Source organism: Microtus ochrogaster, linkage group LG2 (assembly GCF_000317375.1).
Source record: "Microtus ochrogaster isolate Prairie Vole_2 linkage group LG2, MicOch1.0, whole genome shotgun sequence".
In the NCBI taxonomy this organism is placed as follows: domain Eukaryota; kingdom Metazoa; phylum Chordata; class Mammalia; order Rodentia; family Cricetidae; genus Microtus; species Microtus ochrogaster.
This window is the reverse complement of record NC_022028.1, coordinates 35177023-35193364: the sequence shown is the minus strand read 5'-3', so window position 1 is coordinate 35193364 and position 16342 is coordinate 35177023. Positions and strand designations below refer to the sequence as shown.

General features: G+C 44.6%; 2 protein-coding genes across 3 annotated transcripts in view; both read left to right on the top strand.

Moving 5' to 3' along the window:
* Positions 1-8077, top strand: part of Srgn (serglycin) — a 38780-nt gene extending 30703 nt beyond the window's left edge. For both annotated transcript variants that reach the window (XM_005360108.1, XM_026785700.1), the window contains exons 3-4: positions 4125-4272; positions 7387-8077. In XM_005360108.1, the coding sequence (XP_005360165.1) occupies positions 4125-4272; positions 7387-7651 (413 nt within the window). In that variant the 3' untranslated portion in view covers positions 7652-8077. The remainder of the gene's footprint in view (positions 1-4124; positions 4273-7386) is intronic.
* A 4423-nt stretch (positions 8078-12500) lies between these two features.
* Vps26a (VPS26, retromer complex component A) overlaps positions 12501-16342 on the top strand; it is a 34974-nt gene continuing 31132 nt past the window's right edge. The window contains exon 1 of the mRNA XM_005360107.3: positions 12501-12623. Within this exon, the coding sequence (XP_005360164.1) occupies positions 12621-12623 (3 nt within the window). The 5' untranslated portion in view covers positions 12501-12620. The remainder of the gene's footprint in view (positions 12624-16342) is intronic.

Below are 16342 nucleotides of genomic sequence, written 5' to 3'. Positions count from 1 at the left end.
TTGGGTCTGGCTTACCTCACTCAGGATAGTGTTTTCTATTTCCATCCATTTGCATGCAAAATTCAAGAAGTCCTTGTTTTTTACTGCTGAGTAGTACTCTTTATTTTAATGGACCTTTAATTTCATTAGAGTAAAAACTGGGTGGATTTCAGAATGGGACGATTTCTACTTTTGATTTCCTTATTTGTTTACTTATGAGTGTGTGTGTGCATATTTGTGTGAGCATGCACATCTACATGGAGGTCACATGACAACCTCAGTGTCATCCTCAGGAACACTGTCCATCTCCTTTGAGGCGGGGTCTTTCATTGGCCTGGAGCTCACCAATCAGGTTAGACCAGCTGGCCAGTGAGCCCAGGGATTTCCCTTTTTCTGCCTCCTCATTGCTGGGATTAAAAGTGTGTACAGTGTGGCTTCACATGTAAATTCTTAGGCTAAAACCCAAGCCCATGTGCTTACAAAGGGCACCCTTTGGTAGCTGAGCCTCCACCCCGCCTTTATTTGTTGTTTGTTTGTTTTCTTGAGACAGAACCACATCACATATCCCTGGCTAACTTTGAGCCTGGCCTCGGACGTGTGGCCATCTTTCCACTTTCCCCGAGTGCTAGGATTCCAGATCTACACCACCATATCTGTTCTGTGCAGAGCTGGGGGAGCACCCCAGGGCTTAGTGCATGCTAGGCAAGAATTCTCCCAGCTGAGCTACCTTCGTTACCTTTCATTAATCCTGAAGCAATTCTAGTAAGATGCCCTTTCTACGCTATACAGCCCACTCCCCGACATACACGATGTGGCTACAGATTGTGTAACTCTCAGCGTCAGCTTTTAGAAAGCCTTCCTGATTCCCAGGTAGTCTGAATTCTGGGAGGGATCTTTCCAGTTCAGAGAGAGACTTGTTTTGCTCTTCTGCCACAGTTATAGTTTTTGTTTTGTTTCCGATTACGGAAAGATGTTGTTGGCTGGGATGCTGCTCAGTGGTAGGGCACTTGCAGAGGACACCTGAGGCCCTGGGTCTGATCTCAGCCCTGAAAGGGAAGTAAAAACCTTCAGTTAGCTCTGCAGTAGAACTTCCTCAAGCTCACATTTTTTCCACTTGATAGGGCATCAGCTACTGGCAGAGGGGACTGCCCTGTCCTATCCAGTAGCCAGCAGCTCCCTGTAGCTTCAGAACACTTGAACTATGCAGAGTCTAGATTAACATGTGAGCTCAAAATACACAAAGCATAGAAGAGTTGGTTTAAAACAGAATAGATTATCCTACTCATATCTTTTATGTTGATTCTGTTAAGTGATAATATTTTAATATGTTCAACCAACATGTACTTGGTTTTTACAGTTTTTTAACTCAAAATTATGGCTGCTAAAGAAGAAAAGAAACAAAGAAAAAACGATATTTCTGAAACATTCAACCTCAGATGGAGTTGGTGCTGTTTTTATTGGAGAGGCTAGCCTAAGGCAGCTGAGGTGGGAAGACATTGCCCTCTGCTGGACAACAGGCTGCATTTCCCCTCTCTGCAGATACAAGACACTCAGAGAAAAATCAAGAGGTTCAGGGAAAAAGGATTAAAATGCATTGAACATGGGCTGTATGTAAAAGCTTGTGTCAGCTGGCTTTACAGACTTTCTTCTTGTTTGAATCAGGAGCTCATTACTGTATCGTTATTCACATTTGAAACCCAGTAAACTGAGAACCGGAGCAGTTCTAAGTGGTGACAGGGTCTCCCTCCAAGCTGTCTACTCTCAGAAATGGACCCAGGTCGTGCCCTCATCCAGGTGTCCAGCATCTGGAGAGCTGTGACCATGGTGCTGGTACCATTCCAGGAACCTATATTTTCTTTCTAACATAATTTCATGTCTTTTTAAAAATGTTTATGAGGTTTTAGCCTACAAGGAAGTTTGCACAATGTGCACACCTGATGCCTGTGGAGGCCGCCAGAAGGCATCAGATCCCCTTCAACGGTAGTTAGTAGAGGGGGAGCAACCTATGGGTTTTGGGAACTGAACCTGGGTCCTCTGCAATAGCAGTAAGGACTTAGCCCCTGAGCCATCTCTCCAGCTCTATGTTAGAGTCTTTTAAGTGTTTTTTATGTCACAGAGGAATGTTGCTTATTACAGCAGTTTAGAAAATGCGGTTTGAAACTTGCCCGATTCTACTAACATAATACTTTGTATGTATTTTCTCCCACTTTCCTGATACTTAGTTGTTGATGTTGAATCGATGATGTGGGCAAAGGTGTGTTGCACTTTCTTATTTCTCCTTCATCCTTTTGTTTGTTTATTTTGTTTTGTTTTTCAAGACAGGGTTTCTCTGTAGCTTTGGAGCCTGTCCTGGAACTTGCTCCCATAGACCAGGCTAGCCTCGAACTCACAGAGAACCTCCTGCCTCTGCTCCTGAGTGCTGGGATTAAAGATGTGAACCACCACCGCCCAGCCCTTAATTCTTATAGTTTTAAGGGACTACTTAAAGTTTTAAGGGACTGGAGAGATGGCTCAGAGGTTAAGAGCACTGGCTGCTTGCTCTTCCAGAGGTCCTGAGTTCAATACCCAGCACCCAATGGTAGCTCACAGCCAGCTGTAGTGAGATCCTGTGCCCTCTTCATATTAAAACAAATCTCTTTTTTTTGGAATAAGCAGATCTTTAAAAAAATTTTTTTTGAGACCTGAGCTGAAGAGATGGCTCATCAGTTAAAAGTACCTGTTAGTCTTATAGAGGGCACACACACTCATACAATTAAAAGAAATTAATTGGATACTGTGGGGGGCTGGAGAGAACCCAGAGTTTGGCACACACTAAGCACATATTCTGAGCTATACTCCCAGCAAACTCATTCATAATTATGGGTTTCCTGTGCTATCAATACTTTCTTCCAGAACTTCTGTTACCCTTTGATCCATATCCTGTGACAAGTGGCCACCTTGCCATTTCTCTGAAATGTTTCCTCCTCTCCCATCCTGAGCTGTCAAACTACTTCCCCTCCTTGGCGAGAGTTCTAGGCGCTCTCCTTGTTGCTGGGTGATTATGAGCTGCATAAAGCCTGTCTTTGGATGGGGAGAAGATGAGCCACTCACAGGTGTTGTGGTATTTCTCGCCAGCTCCAGCCTCATTAAAGTGCATCAGAAAGCGTGTATCTCATGGCTTTCAAAGGTGGTGTGCACTCCAAACATTTGAGGCCAGTCGGGAGGCAGAGGCTGGCAGATCTCCACACGTTTCCTGCCATCCTGGTTTACATAGAATGTCCAGGCCTGCCCTGGCTACAGTGTGAGATGCTGTCGAAAAATACAAAACAGAACAAAAAAATCCAAAAGAGGTGGCAAGAAGCTCTGGTCTCTGTATAGGGACCGTCAAGACGCCACAGCGGGTAATGGCGCTGAGCCCGATGACCGGAGTCAAGTCCCTGAGACCCATATGATAGAAGGAGAGAATCGGCTCCTAACAAACTGTCTTCTGACCTTCACTTGTGTGCTTTAGGACACACATGCTCCTCCCCCAAGTCAATCAATAAAATGTAGGTTTAAACAATTTTAAAGCCGGGCGGTGGTGGCGCACGCCTTTAATCCCAGCACTTGGGATGCAGAGACAGGCGGATCTCTGTGAGTTCGAGGCCAGCCTAGTCTACAAGAGCTAGTTCCAGGACAGGAACCAAAAAGCTACGGAGAGACCCTGTCTCAAAACTCCAAAAAAAAAAAATAAACAATTTTAAATTAGGACCAGGCAGTGGTAGTGCACAACTTTAATCCCAGCACTTGGGAGGCAGAGGCAGGCAGATCTCTGTGAGGTCAAGGCCAGCCTGGTCTACAAGAGCTACTTTCAAGACAGCTAGGGCTGTTACACAGAGAAACCTGTCTCAAAAAACCAAAATAAATAAATGAATGAATAAATAAAAATAATTTAAATCAGCCAGGCAGTGGTTGTGCACGTGAACTTGGGAAGCAGAGGCAGGAGGATCTCTGAGTTTGAGGCCAGCCTGATTTACAGAGTGAGTTCCAGGACAGTCAGGGATATATAGAGACACACTGTTTTGAAGGAAAAAAAAGGAAAGAATCCATTTAACTTGTTAGAGACAGAGTGTAATCATTCCAATACGAGAGATACTTACCACCTTGTGGGTTCCTTGTTCGGACAGGTTATCCTGCTCGGAGAGCCAGGTACCAGTGGGTACGCTGCAATCCCAACAGCATCTCTGCAAACTGCCTGGAAGAGAAAGGACCCCTGTTTGACCTAATGGCAGATGGACCCGACGATGTTGGCCTTCCAATGAACAATCCTTTTCTGTAAGTGGACTTGAGTCCGATCTCCCAGAAGTGGCGGAGTGTTTCTCTTCAGGTTCCTGCTGTGGTGGCGCTGTGATCTTCTACAGTTGAGGAGCAGCGTACTTTTGTATTTCATTTGTGTGCGCATGTTTGCCTGCAGGAACATGCTTTGAGGAAGGTGTGGTGGTTGGAGGACATTTTACAGGAGCGAGTTATTGTCTAGGGGATTGAAGCTAAGTCATCCGTCTTGATGGCAGGCACCTTTATGTGACGAGCCATCTTGCTGGCTGGTGTGGGGAGAGGCCAGTTGGTCATCTCTGGTTCCTTTGCTGTCTCTTGTTGGCTCCACTTCCCTACTACTCCATGTTTAAGCAGCTCCCCTTGAGTTAAATATTCAGGGTTTTCCCTGTACCCTATACCCACCACTTTGTTTCAGACTTCTATTCTGCAGTTGCCTCTCTGGATCCAGCATCTTCTCCCATCAGTACACAGACAGAGTCTAGGGCTTCCTGACATCGGATGGACCACCCCGACTCTCTATCTTTACAGCTATTTCCCCACTCTGATCTTCATTATATCAAAATTTCTTTTTGAGACAGGGTCTCATATCACTATATGGGAATGTCTGTCCTGAAACTTGCTCTATAGGCGAAATCAGAGATCTACCTATCTCTGCCTCTCAAATGCTGGGATTAAAGGTGTGCGCCACCATACTTGGCACATCAGCCCTTCTTAGAATGGGCGCTTATGCTTGCCCCTTCTCCCTACACATACAGTTGGACTCCTGCTTCTCAATCCAGAGTATTTGGTGACTGAGACACAGCTATTGATTGTGTCTCTGTGTTTAGGTTACTTGACCACTTCACTGCCTTATCGCCACTTCCATTGAAAGCCTCTTTCTGTGGGCTTTTACCGGTCACCTTCTCCGAGTTGTTGGGTTTCCTTGGCTGTGTTCTCTTTTGCTTATTTTAACATTGTGTGTCCTGGCTCTGTCACAGGCCTTCGTGTTTTCTCAAGGTGACCTCTGCCTGTTCCATAGCTTTCTATTCCCATCTGTATGTTAGTAACTGCGATGTCTGCATCCAGCTTTCTGTGACCTGACAGGCTGAATCAGCCTCCTGGGCACATTAGATGACTTTTGCTTCCTGTTTCTGCATTCCCTGCCATCTTCCTGACTGATGTATTCACTAGAGTGTTAACTTCTAGATCAGAGACCTCCCCTTTCTTTTCCTGTTGTATCTCAAGCAGTGGGGACAGGTCAACAAATAATTTATTTTTTGGCATGCGTGGCTGCTATAAATCTGATCAATTTCAATTGTGATTTTCCTGGAGAAAATGACCCTCAGGCTAGCACATTCAAACACACCCCCTCCACTCTTGAGGCAGGGTCTTGGTATGTAGACCAGGTTAGCCACAAATTTGTGGTCATCCCCTTGTCTCTTTTTCCTACTAGCTTGTGCCACCATTCTGGGCTTGAACTCAATTTTTGCCAAAGATGCGCTGCTACCGATTTGCCAAGGATGGGTGGCACCGTTTCTCTGGTCTGGCTTTTAGGTGCTCTTTAGATTAAGTTATGTGTGTCGAACCAACCCACGTAACTCAGCCCTGGTGGTTTCCTGCTTTAGCTCAGGAGTACATATTCAAGTCTTATATTAGTAGAGAAAAATCTAATGTTTATATTCTGGTAAGGTTAATACCCTCTTCCAGGTATGGTGGCTTTCACCTTTAATCCCAGCACTCAGGAGGCAGAGGCCAGTCTGATCTACATAGTGAGTTCTAGGCCAGGCTGGGATATAGAAATGAGACTCTGTCTTAAAAAAAAAAAAAAAAAGCAGCTGGCACCTAGGAGGCGGAGGCAGGAGAGTCAAGAGCCTGGGACCAACTTGGCCTTCATAATGACAGTCTACATATCTCAAAAGACAAAGGAAGAGTGCTATTTGTTTTAACACTTTGTGAGTTTAAAAGTAATAGAAGTTTTATCAAAAGCTTAAGTTAGGAAACAGTGTCATCTTTCTAGAATGATTTAGTGATGTGCCCTTTTTTTTTTTTTGGTTTTTTTGAGACAGGGTTTCTCTGTAGCTTTGGAGCCTGTCCTGGAACTCCCTTGGTAGACCAGGCTGGCCTCGAACTCACAGAGATCTGCCTGTCTCTGCCTCCCAAGTGCTGGGATTACAGGCGTGCGCCACCAACGCCCTGCTGGTGTGCCCTTTCTTTAAGAAGAAACAATTAGCTGGGCGGTGGTGGCACATGCCTTTAATCCCAGCACTCGGGAGGCAGAGGCAGGCGGATCTCTGTGAGTTCGAGGCCAGCCTGGTCTACAAGAGCTAGTTCCAGGACAGGCTCCAAACAAACAAACAAAAAAATTATCTATTTTTTAAAGGTTTATTTATTTATTATGGATACAGTGTTCTGCTTGCATGTATGCCTGAAAGCCAGAAGAGGGCCCCAGACCTCATCCCAGAAGTTTGTGAGCCATTGCATGGTTTCTGGGAATTGAACTCAGGACCTCTGAAAAGCAGCTAGTGCTCTTAACTGCTGAGCCATCTCTCTGACCCAAGATTTTTCTATTTTCATTTAATGTTTGTGAGTGTTAGTCTGCATATATGTGTTACATGTGTGAGTGTTTGCATGTATGTGCAGGAACCACACGCCTGCCTGGTGCTGGAGAAGGCTGGATGAAGGTGTCAGATTCTCTGAAACTGGAGTTATAGGTGGTTGTGAGCCTCAATGTGGATGCTGGGAACTGAACCCAGATCCTCTGCAAGAGCAGCCATTGCTCTTAACCTCCGAGTTGTCTCTTTAGCCCTGGCCTTTTGTTTGGAAGCATTGAAGACAGTTTTAACTCCTTGAATTTCAACAACTGAGTGCCTAAATTAATTTCCATGTTCTGCCTCCACTCCCCACTATGCTCCTTACCCCGACCCCATTTTTGTTATTGGAAGAAGGGTCGGATAGCCCATGCTGGCTGCAGGTCACCATGGATCCAAGGATGACTTCAAACTTCGAATCCTGCAGCCTCCACTGCCCAAAAGCTGCAATCATTTGTGTTGCTCCATGTGCAGCTTATTTCTTTATGTTAAAATATTAAAATTACATTATTTATAAGTATAATTTTATATTTTCTTTGTATTTCAGGACGAGAGGATTTCCGGATAATTTCTTCCCTATTTCTGAAGATGTTTCTGGGTCGGGCTCTGGCTCTGGATCGGGCTCGGGCTCTGGCTCTGGCTCTGGTTCTGGCTCTGGTTCAGGCTCTGGCTCAGGAAGTGGCTTCCTAGGTGACATGGAATGGGAATACCCGCCAGCAGACGACAGCGATGTTTTCTTTTACAACTATAGGCCTGTAGACAGGATGCTCCACGAGCCAAACCAAGGGCAACCAGAAGATTTTATTATATGAAAGTGTTCATTTCTGTTTCCCCACCTCCACACAGAACAAGGTCTTCTGTACTTGGTGTTCCATGTTTAAATGATCAGTCTTGGGATAAAGAGCTTTACAGAAAATTTAAAATACCTGGAAAAGACTCTTAAATTCTGTCACCCTTTCCTCCTGAGTTCTTAAGGAGTTATACGTTAATGCTGTTATTGCTTTAGAAAATATCTGCATTTATATGTGTATTGGATTAACATTATGAAATTAATTCACACCCCCGTTATTATGCAACAACTTTTACAAGCCATGCTGTTTTTGAAAAATTCAATTTGAATAGCAAATTGATGAACAATCATATTTCATACCTAAAGTATTAGGAACGCGACTCACATTGTGAGTTACAGAAATACTCCTTTTTATGATTTAAAATAAAATAAAACAAAAGAGTGACCGCCTACAGTGGCTACGTGACCTGGTTTCTGTTGTGCTGTGGATGCGGTGGAGAAGCAGTGAATGTTGTTTATCTAAAATTGCTGTGGGTTGTGCAGTTAGAAACTTAATGCCTCCTGTACCACACGGTGTGCTCTCAATGCCTCTCCGTGCTTGGCCTTTTCCATAGATGCCTGTTTAATTTCAAATGTCACTCCACTAAAGCAAAGATATAACCTAAGGGGGGAAGCTGTCTGGGGATTTCTTTTTCTCCTCCAGGAAATAATTACTTTTAAAACGATCTTTAAAAAAATGTATATCTATCTCTCTGTGTGTATATATATTTATATGTGTATATATATATATATATATAGAGAGAGAGAGAGAGAGACAGAGACAGAGACAGAGAGACAGAGAGAGAGAGATAAAATATCATTGGGCTGGAGAGATGGCTTGGTAGTGAAGAGCACTTTGCTCTTCCAGTGGACCCAGGTTTAGTTCCCAAAACTCAGATGGCAGCTCACAACATAAGAGTCTATGTCACTTTCTGGCTTCCATGGACACCAGGAATGCACCAATGTTTTAAAAAACATACTCCCAAAACGAATTCAATATCTTTGTGTAATTCCTTGTCCTTAAGAGGCAGAAATTAGAGACTCATTTGCATTTATGCTATCCATTCCTGAACCTGACGAAGCCTAGGGCCATCTAAGAAGAAAGTCCTCATTGAGAAATCGCTCAGATCAGATTGGCCTATGGGGATTGTGTTGATAATTGACACAGGAAGGTCTAGTTTACTATGGGTGGCACCATTCCTCGGTGGGTTGTCCAGAAAGTCAGCTTGCTAAAGAATCAGCAATCCTTCAGGGTTTCTGCTTTACTCTCCAGCCTTGAGTTCCTGCCCTGATTTCTCTCAGTGATGAACTGTGACCTGGAAGTGTTAGCCCAGCAGATCCTTTCCCTCCTCTAAGTTGCTTTCAGTCAGAATCTTTTATCACAGCCACAGAAAGGAAACAGAACAGATGCTCTGCTCCCGGGGGAACTATTTCCGCTAGGGTACAGTGTGAGAGTCCTACTGAACTATAAGCATGACATTTTAATCCATGGATGCCTAGGGATGAGAACCAAATATAGGACTCACCTTATGAGTAATGGAGCTAATCACGGGATGGGCTGCTGCATATCTGAGAAAGGATAGAGGACACTCAGGTGTCCATGGAGGTTCCTCTTGATAGTGTACTCTTTTTAGTCAAGGACCAAACCATTAATTCACAATATAGTGGTGGAAACACATAATTGTAATACATTTTTATTATACATGTTTTTTTCCCCAAAATCGATAATTACAAATGTAATGCTAATACATCAGAGATGAGGGGGTGAAGCTGTTTGTTGCTGTTGTTTTATTAATTTTTTTTTCCAACATAGGGTTTCTCTGTGTAGTTTTGAAGCCTATCCTGGAACTCGCTCTGTAGACCAGACTAGCTTCGAACTCACAGAAATTCACCTGCCTCTGTCTCCCAAGTGCTGAGATTAAAGTCCTATGCCACCACTGCCCAGCTTGTCTTAGTATTTCAAACACTGTTTAAAATACTAATATATTTATATCTTTGGGTATTCTGCCTTCTATGCTAAACCAGGATTTCTTATTCTTGTCATTTTTGGTGCTTTCTGAGGGATTTCTTTCTTTTCTTCTGGTTGAACGGGTGATTGAACCTAAGTCTCTGCCATGAAGCCATACTCCAAATCTCTGGACAGGACTTCTTTGTTGCAGGGGGATGTCCTGTTTATTGTGGAATGTTTAGCTATGTCCCCAACTCCTCTCTATATTACCCAGTAATTCTTCCCATAGATGTCAGGGTAAATACTCCCAAACATTTCCAAATAATCCTCTGGGAGTAGTCTTCCCCTCTTCAGAATTGCTTTGTTGAATTGATGATCACTTAGTGGCTTATGTCTCATTGGTAACATCGCTATCTTTAAATTCATTACCTATTGCATGGGTCATCAGCATTTTATGGAAGCCAGAACTGGTGGCAAAGGTCTCTAATCCCTACTCTTCCTAAGGGGAGGCAGGTGAGTCAATTCTGGTCTCCATAGCGAGTTCTCAGGCAGACAGGTAGTCTGTAGAAAATAAGACATTAGTAGCATAACCATTCAACTCTTTGATGTAAAAATTCTTTAAGAAATATTGGGTAGGAGGTAGTGGCACACGCCTTTAATCCCAGCACTTGGGAGACAGAGGCAGGTGGATCTCTGAGTTAGAAGACAACCTGGTCTACAAAATGAGTTCCAGGACAAGCAGGACTGTTTCACAGAGAAACCCTGTATCAAACAAACAAGCAAACAAACAAATAAGAAGTATAGAAAGAGATCCAGAATTCTATAGTCAAATGATTTAAAAACAAATCCCAAACCCTTTTTTGTATATGGTTGTTTTGCTGAATGTCTCTGCACAACATGTAAAATGGGCGGTGGTGGCGCACGCCTTTAATCCCAGCACTCGGGAGGCAGAGGCAGGTGGATGTCTGGGAGTTCGAGGCCAGCCTGGTCTACAAGAGCTAGTTCCGGGACAGGCACCAAAGCTACAGAGAAACCCTGTCTCAAAAAACCAAAACCAAAAACAAAAAAAAAAACCCAAAACAAAAAACAAACAAACAAAACAAAAACATGTAAAATGGTAACAATGGAGGTCAGCAGAGGGCATCCTATCCTCCTCGTTGGGAGCCACTATCTGGGCCCTGGGAATTAAATCTCATCCTCTGGAGGTGTAGCAAGCAAGTGCTCTTCATTTAGCTGAGCCATCTTTCCAGCCCCATTAATAGATTTTTGAACAAGCATACCACAGCAATTTAGAGGGGAAAGTTTTTGAACAAATGTTATTAGAACCATGTGCACGCAGCTAAACGCTCAGATCTTAGACTATGTGCAATTGTTTTTCTCTCTTGTTTCTTTGTAACAGTGTCTCAACAGTAACAGGGCCCAGAATGCTGGGATTACTGCTATGAACCACTCTGCCTGCCTCTTTCCTTCCCTACAGAGTGGCTGGTGCTTCTTTGTCCAAGAAATCTGATTCACTGTCCCATCCAGTGTGTCTACCCCCAATCCTTTAAAGTTTCTCTGTGTAGCCCTGGCTGTCCTGGAATTCACTATGTAGACCAGGCTGGCCTCAAAGTCAGAAATCTGCCTCTGCTTTCCCAAGTGCCTCTGAATAAAGGCGTGCACCACCCACTGCTCGAGTCACGGGGTTTTTAATCAAGACTGTTTTGAACTATAAACTCCTTCTCTGTCTCCATACTATTTTACCTTTTTGTAAATCTGGCCAGTGAGTGGCAACACAGGCAGGTAACCCCCAGTACTGAGAAGGTTGAAGGTAGGACATATGTATTTCTTGACAGCCTGGGCTACATAGAGTGTTCCAGAGTGAAACCCTGTCTCAACAATAGATACACAAACATGCATCTGGCCCAAGCTTCCTGGCATAGAAATCTTTAAATCTTGTTCTCAAATAATACAGTTTCTCCCTCTAAACGTGCGGGAAGCCCAGGGTTTCATTTGTAGCAGTGCATAAAACCGTTGGACATGATGCTGCAATTCCAGCTTTGGGAAGCACTTTGGAAGTGGAGGAAGGACCAAGCAGGATTGCTCCACTGAGGCCAGCATACACTACATAAGACACTGTCTTTGGGGGGGACAAAAAAGCTAATTTCCAGTATTTGAATTTTGTCGTTATTAGAGACCAAAATCTCATATCAACCTTTAAACATTTTAGACTTGCACTGCTTCCCACGCTGAGTTTTGCTGTGACGGGAAGACGTTCCCCCTCTCCCGAATTCGAGTACAGGTTCAGCTCGGGAGCCTTCGTGGTATTTCCTCCACCCTCAGCTCTTCTAGGCCCGCACTAACAACGATGGGGTCACGGTTCTTTGTACTCTCCCGGAACTTTCCGGAAGGGCTGAAACGAAGGAAGAGGGCGGAACCGGTTTGTGAGTCCAGTCTCTGGTCCTTGGACGGACGGACGGGTCGCGAGGTCTTCCTGGACTGCAGAGGACGGGCTCTAAGATTAAGTTTTTCTCTCTATTGGTCTCGGGGGTGAGGCGGGAAACCACTTCAGGTGAGGGAAGGTGCGAAGGTCGGGAATGCAGCAAGCCTGCAAGAATTTCCTCTCCAACAAACCGGCGCTTCCTTCCGAGCCCCCCAAACTTCCCTGGGGAGGAGGAAACGCGTGTGCCGGGTAGGAGTTCCAGGGCTCACTGCTCGTCACGTGACAGCTCTAGGTTTTGGGGGATTGGGAGACCGCGCTTCGACCCCTCCCACCTGACGTCAGCCACAGCGACCACGCCTCTCACATGAAGGGCGGAGCAAAGAAACCCCGCCTCCAAACGGCCTTTCTGAAGGGCGTGCCTTCAGTGGGCGTGGCCAGAGTGGAGGAGGGCGGAGAGGGAAAGAGTGGTCACGTGCGGCTGGTGGCCTACGGTCACGTGACGTGCGGCGGGGCGCAGGCAGCCGGGCTGGGAGTTCTCCCGAGGAAAAGCCAAGTGAAGTGGGGGACCCGGCGGCGGTGACAATGGTGAGTGCGTGGCGGTCTGTGCGGCCGTCTCCCACGGGGACTCGGTGCGCGTGGCGGGACTCCAACGGCGGGCGCGGTGCCGAGGCTGCAGGGAAGGGGCGCGGAGCGGTGAGGCCTGACGGCTGCCCGGTCCCGGCCAGGCCTGAGCACCTGCGGCCAGCCGTACTGTCCTGGCCATGTCGGAGCCTCTACCTGCCTTCTTGGACCGGCTTTGGGGGCCGTGGCTGGGCCCCCGCAGTCCGCCGAGCCGGAGCCCCGCAGCCTCGCCTTCCAAGGTAGCCGAGGACAGCCCGTGGCCAGACACTCAGTTCCGGACTCTGGCTAGACCTGCTCACCTTCCTCGTCCCGAGCTCGATAGAGTCCGCTTTTCTTTAAGCTGCATTGTGGGGACTTTCTGAGATTTCATGACCCGGGTGGAGGCTTTTGCCATTTGTAGACTAGGATAGGGGAAAAGAGCAAAGGGTGTCGGAACGGGGACCCTCATTTATCTCCAAACACCGATTCAAGCGCTTGGTTTCACTTCCTTCCCTAAGCGGTTTCTGCAACTTAGCGCTTTGGGATGTTGCAATGTCTTGGGAGCCAGGGAGGGAGGAAAATCAGAGCACTTAAGCACACTTAATGGGAAACACCATTGGACACGGTAGTGTTTAACTGTGTGCCGGCAGTTATAGATTGGAGCTTTTGGCTCATGTTTAGCCTGTACACCCGGAGAGGCGACAGTGTGCCACCTGCTCTTTCTAAGCTCACCAGTTTTAATAATCTGCTTGATACTTTTTAGACCATGCCAGCCGGGTCTATTTTAAAAACTTTGCTTTGCTTTGATTAAATAATTGAAAAGTCAGAAATCGTGTTGCTTTTACTAGAGATGGGGAGAGGGGAAAGAGGGAAGTTTATTCTGGGAGGGTTTTCTTAAGTACTTTTGTGAGTCCAGGGACAGATAAACAGTAAGACTAACCCCTGCTCCCATGCAGCTGCAGATTAAGGAGTTAACCATTTGTTCGGGTAATTAGTTAAGGTGGAAATTACAAAGGCAATATACAACTAAGAAGGAATTATTTGGGTCTTAAGGAACCCTTCCATTTCTCACAATTCGAAAAGAAAACTAAACAGCTCTCTTACTTTTTGATTATATTTGTAATTAGTCCTTCAAGTTGTGTTCAAGATATTGACCAAACGAAATTGTAAATCTTTAAAACCTTGAAATTCTCATGTATGTATGAGAATTTGCTGTTTCATTGTGTGTGGGCTCTGAATACATTGTGGAAGCCTTGAGCTCCCCTGAGCTCCATTTCTTTTTTCCCCTTGATGGAAAGAAAATTCACATATATTTTGGTTATTTTTTTCCCCTCAAGTTCTGTTTTTTAACTTCAACCAGTCTTAGAAATATTCTTATTGGAGATCAAAAAGTTTATTACATTCTTTCTATATCCACATGTCATTTTGTTAGATGGTAATGCTCAATACTGGCATTTCATATTATAAGAAAGAATATTGGTTTTTTTTGTGTGTGTGGTTTCTTTTTATAATGTTTTTATTTTTTATTGTTTAATTATGCATTTTAAAAATAATGATTTTTATTGAAATCTGCATTTTCCTCTGCTTCCCTCCCTGCCTCTTACCTCCGCTTCAACCCTCTCCCAAGGTCCCCATGCTCCCAATTTACTCAGGAGATCTTGTTTTTTTTCTACTTCCCATGTAGATTAGATCTATGTACGTCTCTCTTAAGAGTCCCCATTGTTGTCTAGGTTCTCTGGGATTGTGATTTGTAGGCTGGTTTTCTTTGCCTTATGTTTAAAAACCACTTAATGAGTGACTACATGTGATAATTGTCTTTCTGGGTCTGGGTTACCTCACTCAAAATGATGTTTTCTAGCTCCATTTGCCTGCAAAATTCAAGATGTTATTTTTTTTCTGCTGTGTAGTACTCCATTGTGTAAATGTACCACATTTTCCTTATCCCTTCTTTGATCGACGGGCATTTAGATTGTTTTCAGGTTCTGGCTATGACAAACAATGCTGCTATGAACATAGTTGAGCACATGTCCTTGTGGTACAATTGAGCATCCTTTAGATATATACCCAAAAGTGGTATTACTGGGTCTTGAGGAAGGTTGTTTCCTAATTTTCTAAGAAGTCGCCACACTGACATCCAAAGGGGCTGTACCAGCTTGCACTCCTACCAGCAATGCAGAAGTGTTCCCTTTTCCCCACAACCTCTCCAGCATAAGTTGTCATCAGTGTTTTTGATCTTGGCCATTCTTACAGGTGTATGATGGAATCTCAGAGTTGTTTTGATTTGCATTTCTCTGATGACTAAGGATTTGAGTATTTCCTTAAGTGTCTTTTTTTGTTTTGTTTTTGTTTTTTTGAGACAGGGTTTCTCTGTAGTTTTGGAGCCTGTCCTGGAACTAGCTCTTGTAGACCAGGCTGGCCTCGAACTCACAGAGATCTGCCTGCCTCTGTCTCACTAGTACTGGGATTAAAGGCTTGTGTCACCACCGCCCGGCTCTTAAGTGTCTTTTTATATTGTTATTTTTAATGCATGATCTTTCTATGTGGACCTTGTTGACCTCGTATTTCCTCTGTGTGTACCTCAAATAGGGCTTGAATTTGTGGCAATTCTTTTTTCTTTTTTTCATGACTGGGTTTTTATGTGTAGCCTCACTGCCCTGGATCTTGCTCTGTAGACCAGAGTGGCTCGAACTCAGAGAGATCTGCCAGACTCTACTTCCCAAGTGCTGGGATTAAAGGCGTATACAACCACCTCCTGGCAAATTTGTGGCAATTCTTTTGTTTCAACATTTCAAGTAGTGAGATGATAGGCATTAGCCCATATGCAAAGCTATGATATCTAAGTGTTTTAACTTGTATATTAATTGCCAGCATTTCCCTTGAAATGATTTTGTGTGTATGTTATTCAGGAACCATCAAAGGTTTTTCAGTAGTTAGGCAAGAGATTCACAACTGAGTTGTATCTCTAGATCCCTTGTGCTTCTTTGGCTCTTTCAAGTGAGATCCAAGAAATCAAACAAACAAACCACAGCAATAACCAAACACATTATAAGAAAACAACCCTCCCCCACCCCCCCCAAAGAAAAGGTGTATATGTGATGCTGGTGTCAGGAGCTGGAGTGCATGTTCACAAGAGCCCAGTTTGGTTCCTAGGACCTATGTGACAGTTCTCAGTTATATGTGATTCTTGCTTCAGGGGGTCCAACACCCTCTTCTGGCTTCAAGGGCACTGTATGCTCGTGGTGCACATGCCACTCATGCCTGTAAAGTAAAACAAATCTGAAACGCTTAAAAGTTGGGGCCAGTTACCATAAGCCACATGATCTGAGTTCAGTCCCCAGAACCCAAGTAGTAGGAGGGAAACCCACTCTCCAAAGTGTCCTCTGACCTCTACATGTGTGCTGTGACATGCTTGAGCCGCCCTTTCAAACAGATAAATAAAAGACAAAAAAATGAGAGGCAGCATGGTGGTACATGCTTGTCGGCCAGGAAATAAAGGTCAAAGTTGCTCTGTAAGACCCAGCTCGTCTGCTGCACTGCAATAATGGTTATGTGGTTCTCCCACCTCCCAGGGTACATTGATGGGAAACATTCCAGAGCAAGTCTTTGCGTGAAAACAAGCTCTTTACTCAGAAGTTTTTTTTCCTTGTGTTGCTCACATGTTCCAGAAGATATCTGTAATTGTTTTGGAGGCTTTTTTTTTTTTT